At 53.1% G+C, this 10,442-nt stretch overlaps 1 protein-coding gene across 8 annotated transcripts in view; it reads right to left on the bottom strand.

Annotated features, from left to right (window-relative positions):
• Nucleotides 1–522: 522 nt before the first annotated feature.
• Nucleotides 523–10,442, bottom strand: part of COL13A1 (collagen type XIII alpha 1 chain) — a 78,906-nt gene continuing 68,986 nt past the window's right edge. For 4 of the 8 annotated variants that reach the window (XM_059397615.1, XM_059397618.1, XM_059397619.1 and 1 more), the window contains one exon: nt 8,059–8,540. In XM_059397615.1, the coding sequence (XP_059253598.1) occupies nt 8,277–8,540 (264 nt within the window). In that variant the 3' untranslated portion in view covers nt 8,059–8,276. Of the gene's footprint in view, nt 659–2,567; nt 2,607–5,341; nt 5,420–6,341; nt 6,429–8,058; nt 8,541–10,442 lie in introns of those variants that run through there. The other 4 variants (XM_059397620.1, XM_059397623.1, XM_059397621.1 and 1 more) reach the window with 3 other exon arrangements.

The following is a 10,442-nucleotide window of genomic DNA, read 5'->3' as shown; positions in this document are numbered from 1 at the left end:
TGAACTTGAAACGCTCAAAGGGCACCCCAAGGAACTCGGGATATGTTACATACAAAGGACCTTGCTTAAGCGACCCCTCCTCCCCTCTCACGTTGGACCTCACATTTCTACACGTTATATGTTTCTGAGGACCTCGGGGACTTGCTGCTTTTGCAAGAAAGAATGTATTTAATTTAATGATTGATCGGGATCATAAATTGCCATGTTTCATTTTTTTTTAATGGTGAAAATCCGTAAGAGTTTAAAAAATTCTTAGACACACCTGGTTGGCAAACACCACTGACCCCCACGTCCCTGTGAATTCACACGTAAACTAGCGAGCACCTCGGTGCTGGGTTGGCCCCCTTTGGCACCAGAACACAATAATTTATTAAGCTTCAGGACTTAATAAGTGTGCACAAATATCATGCAAACGTATGCCCATACTCATAAACAAAAAGTGTATTAGAGTCGTAGACTTATACAAAACATCTTGTAAACAAACGGAAGGAGGCTGGCATTTTCTGTACAAAATATGCAGGTTTTTCTTTTCTCTCTTTTTTTTTAATAATCTGTAAGATGCATCATACTTCTGGCATTTTCAAAAAGTGAAAACTGTATAAAAATAAATATTCTATGTACAAACACACACACAGGCCATCCCAGGTTAGAGGCATCACTGCAAAACAAAAACACACAAAGTAGCGTTAGTGTCGGTGGGTTTGTGGGTGTCTCCTTCCCTTGTGGGAAAGTGGTGGCTCTTTGGAGGGCCGGGGTGCCGGGCAGCTCTGGATAAGTTTGCCATGGCCCCCTGGGTGGAAAGCCCTGTTGCTGTCTGCACCCTAAAGGCAAAAAATCACTTTCGTCCTCCTGTCAGCCCCTCTGCGGACACTAGAGGGCACCTGTTCTCCATGTAGCCTGGCGGGGCCCGGCTGCAAATGAATTACCGCATCTTCCCAGCGTGAACCAAAAGACAGGAGGCTCTGGGGCTGCTTCCCCAAGACACCGTAGCTCTAGCCCTCCATAGTATAGCTGTTCCTCCCCTGCTGAGCTCAACCACTCCCATCTCCTAACCATCAGCCGAAACCGCGAAGAAGGAAATCTTGCAAACATCCTTCCTCTTGCCTCTTTCCTGCGTCTGTGGAGTTTTAACCAGGACTAGGGGAACTCAGCGAGGGGATGAGGGGCAGATTCTCGGGGTGGCCTCTTCCCTGACCGAGCTCTCCCTCTTTGTGGTCAGGGACGCCTTGGGTGCCTGGGTGTGCAGAGACTCCGCCCTGGGCCTGGGGTCTTGGTGGGTTCACTACTTTTAACTCAGTCCTGTGAACTAATGAGATGCTGGCCATTTAGCACGAGGAGCCCTGTCTGACTCTAAGTGTGCGTCTGCTGTCACTGAGACAGGGCTCAATGAGCTAAGCACCAGCTCTTGGATATGCTGGGGTCTTCGGCCCTTTTCTGAGGACAACCCAACACCTGGAGACCAGGGGTGAGGGCCGTGAGACATGTCAGTGGGAGCAAGCTGCGGGGGGGCTGCGGACGGAAGGTGAGCGGCTCGGCAGCTGTACCTTTGCCGGACCTGCCAGCAAACTGGATTAGCAAGCCGATGGCCTTTGTCAGGTGGAGGAGCCCCGTGCCCCAGGGGCCCTGACCGAGTGGGGTGATTGAAGGAAAACTCACAGCTGGTAGGAATTCTGGGACCCCGGGAGGGGCTGGGCTGCAGGACTGCTGTGTGCTAGCGTGAGGCTCTGGCCGCTTCAGTTCAAGGGGAAGGGCAGAGTGGTGAACCTGCCAGTCTCCATGAGGAAGTAGGGAAGCCATGTGAGTGTATAGTCTAAGTAAAGGGAAGGAGGTCGGTGTTTTCTGTACAAAATACGCAGGTTTTCCTTTTTTCCTTTTAAATAATCTATAAGATGCCTCAGACTTCTGGCATTTTCCCTATATTTTCCTTCCTTCTGGCAGATTTCCTACATCTGGATAAATGTCATCATGTGGCTTGATGGCTTAAATGACCTCGTGTGAACAGCTACTGGGAGAACAGCTACTGATAACTAATTTTAAAAATGTGGCCTTGGGGCGCCTGGGTGGCTCAGTGGGTTAAAGCCTCTGCCTTCGGCTCAGGTCATGATCCCAGGGTCCTGGGATCGAGCCCCGCATCGGGCTCTCTGCTCAGCAGGGAGCCTGCTTCCTCCTCTCCCCCTCTCTGCCTGCTTGTGATCTCTGTCCGTCAAATAAATAAATAAATAAATCTTAAAAATAAATAATAAAAACGTGGTCTAGCAGTCCTTGGAGGAAAGGTGCTGTGGAAATTATGCACACAAAGCATAAAGAGGTCAGCTGTGTGGCTACATGGAAATTCCAGACGCTGGGGTCTGCGGACGCCTTATAAAGCATTTTGAAAAAGTTCTCTAAGTGCATGCAGTGTGTGGGACGCTTCGTGGGCACCCTGCCTTGAGGAGCGTTCCTTTCTTGACCCACGCCATTTGCAGAGAGGCCCTGGATGGAAACCGCGCGTGTTTAAACGCCCCTGAGAAGGAGGTCACAAGTATGCCTGTGCCCCCGGGGCACCGCAAACCTCCGGGCAGCCTTACCTTGTTCCAACAGCCCTGGACTGGCAACCCATCTTCGCCCTGCAGTGAGGAAGGAAGGCAGATGGCTCAGACTCTGAGACAGCCCCCCAAGCAGGCGGGATGGGGGGGGACAAGGGCCACACACCCTGCGGCAGCGTATCAGGATACAGCCCACCTCTGGTCTATTTCTCTTCTCTGCCACAGGGCAGAGCCTCAGAAGGGGCTGGGAAGCAAAGGAGGCAAACTTCCCATTGACTAGTGCCCCATGAGTTTTAGTGCATCGCCAAGAGGGGCTGCCCTAGGCTGTGAGGTCAGCCCTAACGTGTTAAGAACAGCCCTAGGCCCCTCGGGTTTCTGCTCTGGCTGGACTGAGTGCTAGGCCCTTTTGGATAAGTTGCTCAGCGCTTGGTGGCCTGCATCTTCCTCTGTAAAACCTGGTAAGGCATGGCTGTGTGAAATGGCCACTAGGGGGCCCCCAGCTCTCCTACTCTCTTAGTTCCTCTTTTCCCTACCTGTAGAAAGAGGAAGTCTAGGCGGCCCAGTGTGATCATCAATAAGGCAGAGGACGGGACACAAAGGGGCAAGCCACCTCACTCACAGGTATTGCCATGTGGCTCTGAGGTGCCTTCAGCGAAGTGACGCTGGCCCCTGGCACGGCCCTAGCCATTGCTGGGAATTTGGGGTGGTGGGGGGGGTTTGGAGTGGAGGATGGGAATCACACTGTGTGCCGTTTGTCTTCTTTGCTGGCAGCCCCTATTGGAACACCTGAGTCTTCTTGGGGCCCTGATGTCCCGGGCTCACTGGCACACCCTTTGGGGAGCCCGGAACTTCCGTGAGACAAAGTGGGGAGGCTGGGGCCGAAGTGGGGCAAAGATCTGGTTCTCAGTCTGTGTCTACTAGAATTGCAGCCCAGTTTCTAGAATTCACACTCCAGGGCACAGCAGGGATGGACACAAGGTTTCAGCCACCAGAGCCAGTGGTCAGTTGAGAGGCAGCTGAAGAGGAGCCCTCTGCGCCCCAGACCAATTTCAGCACCATGACAGGTGCCTAAACCGCTCACCTGGCGTTCAACAGGCAGCTGGCCCGACATGGAGGGCCGAACAAGTCTACTTATCTTGTACTAAACTAGCTCCCCCTGACCCTACGTCCACAAAAACACAGCATGGGAGCAATGGTGAGAAACATGGTTTGCATTAAGGATCAAATAAAGATGACCTTCATTGTCCCCCAGGATCGTGGAGAGCCTGCAGGGGGAGGTGGTACATTCCGAGGCCTCATGAAGACCTTCTGCCCCTTTCCCCAGCCCATCACGGTGCATCCTTTCACAAGAACTCTGGAAGGGAGAGGAGCCTCCGCGGGCCACAGCGGCATTCCCATTGGCACATGACGGTGGCGGGGGGGGGGGGGGGGGGGTGCGCAGGAGAGCGAGGTGGGAAGTGGGAGCATGGGAGAGAGGAGCCGGTGGCTGGGGCTGCAGCTGGCAGAACTCGAGGTGTCAGACCGTGGGAGGCACGAGGCAGGGGGAGATCTGACTGGGGGTTGATGCAGGTGCTCGGGAGGGACCCGGGAGTCCCATGGTTGCTCGGGTTCATCAGGCAGGGCAGTGGGGACGTGGGGGCAGCGAGCGAGGGTTTCAGCGGCAGGGAAACAGCAAGCAATCTACTCTGCGCTCTTCTTTTGTTGCATATACCGGTCCTAAAAAGTCTCTATCGTGGGATGCTGGGGCGGGATGTGGGACCGGGAGTCCTCATCTGACTGTTACTTGTATGAAAAGAGCTCCCAGAACTCCAGGCCTCCTGGGGACATTTAGGAGGGCAGGAACCATTTAAGCCCATGGCCTTGCAATGAGGCAGCATCGCGTGCTCTCCTTGCAGGGCAGTGAAAGGATGGCAGTGGGGGGGAGAGTGTCCCTGCCCGAAGAGGCCGGGACCCGGGGCAGCGCAACTGCACGGTGACCACTCCGCTGGGACACTCTTGGAAAGGGTTCCCAAGTGCCTCCCCATTCATTTCCTCTCTTCTGTTCCTCAACGACATTCCCAACCTTTCCATTCTCTTCCACCCTTGCTGGAGGGGAACCTTCTAAAGATGGAAGGAGAGGAGTCTAAGGGAGGATCTCTTCGCGTTTTCCAGGGTTTCAGCAAAAGGGATGAGGCCTTTAGCATCTATAATCCTGCTCTTGGACCATTCCCTAGTTCTGGTGGTATCCCCGGGGCAGCGACCCCACGGCCTCCTCTACGTCCGTTCTAGAACCTCTCAGTCTCCCGTGTTTAGGAGCATGCCCAGCGGTCCCCTGCCGCCTCGCGAGATGGAGCAGGAAGGCCTGTGGGACCGGCTCAGCATCTCAGTTTTGCCGGGTGCTCAGCGGGAGCTATTGCCGAAGCAACTGCAGTGTGTGAAGGAAGAGAAGTCACGGTTGCTAAGAATCCATCCAGAGACGCTACTTCCCTAGCTTTCTTTCTGGGGGCAGGATGGCTAGAAGCAGCTGTGAAAGGAGGCTAAGTTGCAGCCAAAGCTGGCTTAGGGGGGCGGGCGGGACGGCTCGCATGAAGGGGAGGGTGCTTTTGAAGCAGCTGCAGGAGGAGGCCAAGAAAACATCTCGGCAAACTTGGGATGCACAAGGGGCATGTGGGAACCCCTGAGGACCGGCTATGGCAGGGTGACCCTCAGGGTCTACAAGGAGTAAGGGCTGGTGATGTGGGGAAAAGGGGGGGCGCAGCCAGAGAGGCATGCGGGCGAGAACCACACACGTGGGGAAGCCGGAACCGGCCATGCAGGCGGGGAGGGTGACGCCATACCAATGGGCATGGGGCATCCAGTCCGTCCAGCCCTGGTAACCCCGGCTCCCCTTTTTCTCCTTTAAAACCTCGGTGTCCCTGTTCACAAAACCAACCACGATGATTATTTAGGTCAAGGCTGGCCAGCTCCGACTGTGGAGCGGAGAGGCCCAAGTCCCACCCCAGCCAGGATGCAGGACCCCTGAGGCGGCTGCAAGCAGGGGCCCAGTCCCAGCGGACCCCCACTTGCCAGGTTCAGCTGTGGTGGTGCTCTCTCTGGCTCCCGCGAGAGCCGAGCTTTGGCTCGCGTACAGCCAGCCCCCTCTCTGTTTCAAGACTCACTTGGAACGAACACAGATGAACTTCAAATTTAGCGTATCATAATTTTCAGAGCCTTCACGCGGATTTGTGAGGGCACTTGGGAAGCCCAGCTAATGCCACAAATTATTCCTTATAAGCTTGTTTGGGGGTTTCCCGGGCGGCGGGGGGGTCTATGTGGGCACAGGGAGGCTCTATTTTAAAAGCCCAATTTCTGGCCTGGTTCTACCCCATCTGGGGGCCTGGATGACCCCGGGGAGACACGGATCCCGGTGTCCTGCATCCTGACAGAGGATTCCAACAGCATGGACTGCTGGCCACAGAAGTGGCCATGAAACAAAGAAGGCAAATGTGTAGCTTACAAATGCTACAGTGGGTTCCAGAGCTCTCCTGGAGCAAACAGCCGAGGCCTGCTCCAAATCCCCTGCCTAAGGCGGGGAAAGGTGGGGTTGGGGGGAGTTCTTTCCACACATCGATTGTCCAGCATCTTCAAAGGAAAGGGATTTTGCCAGAATGGCTTGCAGCCGGAGTTTGAGGGCACCAGCACCCGCAGTCAGAATTCCCCCGGCCAAGTGCACGGACAGATGTGGTAACATCAGTGCAGACATCCCCTTCTCATTCTAGCTTATTTGCCTTCTTGGTTTCCGGCTTGCAAACCTCAAGGAAAAACCCAGAACAATGCAAGTGATAAATGAAGACATACCAACGGGCAGGGGGCATCTAATCCAGGCGCTCCTTGGTCTCCCTTATCCCCTTTAGGCCCTCTAGAGCCTTTCTTCCCCCTCTCCCCCTGTAAATAATGGTTTAGTCCGAGAGAAAAAAAATAACATCAAAACTTTAGGATCCTTCATGTGTTAAGGTTAAAAACAGAAAAGGAAAAAAAAATTAAAGAGGGGAAAAATAGCATCACTTAATGAAGATATTCTTTCCAATAGGATTTGAGGTCAGCAGCCACCCCCAACCCTTCTAGAAACTGGGACCGGTGGCTAACACTGGTGGGCAGGGGGGCAGGGGAGGAAGTCAAGACCTGGGGGCCGGGAGCAGTAGGGCTCAGGGCTGGAGGTGGAAGGAAAGGCAACAGGAGGCTACTCAGGGCCAATTTTCTCTTGGAGGGCACATTTTTTAAAGACTTTGACCTGCCAACTTTGGTCCCTGTTGGTTTTCATACCTTTGACATTTGTATTAGGAGGCGAGATGATTTTATTTAGAGCCTTGGGGTGTGTGTGTATGCGTGTGTGCATGTGTGTGTGTGAATGTCTGCACATATGTGTGTATATATGTGCTTGGATGTGTGTTTACAGTGTGTGCATGTGCAAAGTGTGTGCTTGTGTGTGAGTGTACAGCACACATGTGTACATATGTGTCCAGGGCTCCTGGGCGGCCCCTGGCTCTCAGCTAGGTCCTCCCACTGTACGTGGGTCTCTGGTCTCTGGTCTGAATCAGAGGCAGCTAGGTTGTATATAGACAATTTGGTTCAAGGAACTCCTTTGTTTCCGAAAAACTTCAGTAAGCATCATCTTTCTAAATCGAACCCCCTTTTGTATGTGTTAGGATCACTCTCCATTTCAAGAAAGGCTATGGGGAATGCTTCCTCATGGACTTGAGTTTGGATTTTCCCATGTTGGGTCTCCTTATAAAGAGGCCAAGGGTGTCTGTGGGGAGTCTTCCTGGGGATGGTTCTCCGCCGCTAGAGAAGGCTGACTGTCTCATGGTGGGGGCCTTCCACTGTGCTCCTAGAGGTGGACAAGGCCTTGAAGGCAGGCAGCACAGCATCAGAAGAAAGGCTTGGAGCCAGAGCAAGTCCTGCCTGTGACCAGCAGTGTGCCTTTGGGAATCACTCAACCTCTGCGACCCTCATTTTTCTTCACTTGCACCATGCGGATCGTAACACCTGCCTCAGAACTTTGTAGTGATGTCTTTGTGCACATTTAATTGTGCCATTTAATAGTGGCCTAGAGTCCGTGCTCAGCAATGATAGCTGCTTCACAACGGTTACAGTGGTGACGGTGGTGAGTTCTTGCGAGCCCGTCCTGGAGCCGAGCCTGCTGCCAGCTACCACATCCCAGTAGCGGAAGGCGGCAGGTTCCTGGGGGGCGGGGCAAGGACAAGAACGTTTCTTACGTATCGGAGTCCTTGGAAACGCCTCAGATTTCGTGATTCCAGAGGTTCCCTGTAATTGCCAGTGGATTGTTCCGAGTGAGTTTTCTAAAGTGCAGATGCTTCCTTGGAAACGGATGTGATCGGGAGGACACTGTGTAAGCCTGTTACCTGCTGTAGTTTTGGCTCTGAACCACGCCCACCAGGGAGAACAGGACAGAGCGTGAATGATCCTTGAGCAGGGGGCCAGTAAGTCTGTTAGCTCTTCGGAAGGGAAGCCCCAGTGTAAGCTTTCTCACCAAAGGGGCTCCTCTTTCTCCTTGGGTCAGGCCCGTGTCAAAGTGAATGCAGTTGCCTATGTCTGGAGGGTGGGCAAAGCTCCCCAGGAGCTGCTGGGAGTGGGGTTCCAGGTCCCTGATGATTTGCCTGCAACACAGGGTCGGCAGTGGTGGTCCTGACTTCCAGGCTGTGTAGCTTGCACTACAGGGAGCCAGGTCCTAAGGGCCCAGGAAATGGCTTTCCTGGGCATCCTTCGAAGGTGCTAGAGTACTAGCCTTAGGTACATCCCACCCCAGAGAGTGAGGCAGAAGAGGCCCAGGCAACGAGGGGATTCTAGGAGGGGAAAGGGCAAATAAAAGTAAGCAGCGGAGGTTTCTTTATAAATACAGATACATAACTTGATTTCAGAGGAACTGAGTGGAGGCTGGGAGAATGGCAGGGAAAGACGAGGGGGTGGGGTCTGGTGATGGGGCGAGTGCGTCTGCGCAGAGAAGTGTTGAAGGAGAGAAGGAAGGAAGAGTCCGGCCTAGGCCAAAAGAGATAAGGGAGGACGGAGAGGTAAGGAGGCAAGGGGGACCAGGCAGCGCAGGCCGTTCACACTCACATGCGTGCACACACCCCCCTGGGCGGGGCGTCAGGCAGAGCCACCGCCCCCTCCCTGCCAGCACGCACGCACGCAGACCTTCCAGTTGGCCGGCTTGCAGGAGCGCTACCGCTGCTCCACCCAATTTTCCTGATGCCAATGCCAAATCCATGCCACCCTTTATCTTTTTTTCTCCCCCTTCCCTTTTTGATTAAGTGGGTTCCATGTCGGACTTGAACTCACCACCCAGACACAAGAGACCCGAGTGGAGATCAAGAGTCAACGCCTAACCGACTGAGCCACCCAGGTGCCCCTGGGGCACCCTTTATCTTGGGATGAACTCTTTCATCCTAAATGTGGCTCCTGGGCCAAATTCCTGGGGCTGTTAGAGGCCGGGAATGGCGTCCCTTGTGACAAGACCAGGACAGTCTTTCCATGGTCATGTGTGTTTCCTTAGAAAATGGCCTATTCTGGGCTCTGGGACTTGTGTGCTACTACAAGGACCAGGAACTTCTTCCTCTCAGGAATGGGGAAGAGGCTCCAAGACCGTTGCATGGTGGGTCACAGAGAAGCATTGTTTTAAGACCATGTCCCCTTTCACTGGAAGATGGAGCAACGGGTTATGGTGCACCCACCTGGGCCTCTCCAACGGGCCCTGGCGGCAGGTGGAGTGGAGTTTGAGAGGGGCCTTAGGCAGCCTCCTTCTCACACCCTGTGGGGCCTAGGGCTTGGAACACCTGCAGCTTGGCCTTCACGAGCAGGCTTCTACCTAGAATGTCATCATAGCCCCTCTGGCCTTTTCCCTTGACCAAAGTGTCACTATTCTGATCTCCCAGTCCTCAGGAAAAAGACCTGTCTGTGGCAAGCAATGATTCTGCTTAGGACTTCCTTCATTTTGAAGGCTTTATTACGAAACCCTCACATCTCCCCTCAAGAGGTCTGCAAGGGACAGTGGCATAAAGAGGTCTGTTCGAGGAGCTGAGACACAGGGGGCACTCTTCTAAGACATTCTGGTGTCCTGAGAGTCAGATCTCTCAAATGGAGGACACAAACTGTTCCCTGATTCTCAAACCTGCTCTTTGGAATAAGTCAGTTATTCTTACAGTTTACCGGAGAGCAGGTTCCACAAGTTGAGTGTTATCTGGACTTGACTTTTAACTAAGTGACATATTTCTAATTGACAGGTGGGGCAGGGGAAGGTTCGTAAAGCCTTAGGAAGGAGAAGTCGAGAAGAAATATTCTCCCGCTGATTCCTATGGCCTCACTGGCTCATTCAACAACCCCAGAGCCTGGCATCAGCATCTCCTACTGCCAGCTACCCCTCCACCTGTGACAAGGGCACCTGCCTGCCCCACGTTCAGGGGCACCGTGGTCATTGCCAGATTTGAGGCCTTCAAATGTCTCACTGCCACAAGCCAACTGAGAAAGTCTTAAGAAATAGTTAAAAAGTATTAACTAAATAGGATAAAGAGAACCAAAACACTTTAGAAATAAGTTAGAAAGGGGATTAGTATGTCAGCTAAGAGGTGGAATGATCAATTTTTTTTTTCTCCTAAATTCTTTGATGGCACAGGAAGGAAGGTGGGCTTCCCAATCTGCCTTCCCAGCCAGCACATTTCTGGAAGTAGGTCTGATAATTCCAGTGGTTTCTAGACTTGGTCTCCCATGGACAGTTTGACAGGTGTCACTCTGCTTGCTTTTATAGAATATATGGACAAAATCGAGTTACTTTTGACCAGCTCCCAGGAAGAAGAATTTCAATTCTTCTTGAGAGAAACTGAACTCTAGAGAATGTAAGGGCCTACTTAGCCAGAGTGATTTCATCTCGGTTAAACAGTGATTTTG

Source organism: Mustela nigripes, chromosome 4 (genome assembly GCF_022355385.1).
Source record: "Mustela nigripes isolate SB6536 chromosome 4, MUSNIG.SB6536, whole genome shotgun sequence".
Lineage (NCBI taxonomy): Eukaryota > Metazoa > Chordata > Mammalia > Carnivora > Mustelidae > Mustela > Mustela nigripes.
Note: the sequence above shows the minus strand (reverse complement) of the source record. Positions and strands in the feature narration are given on the sequence as shown.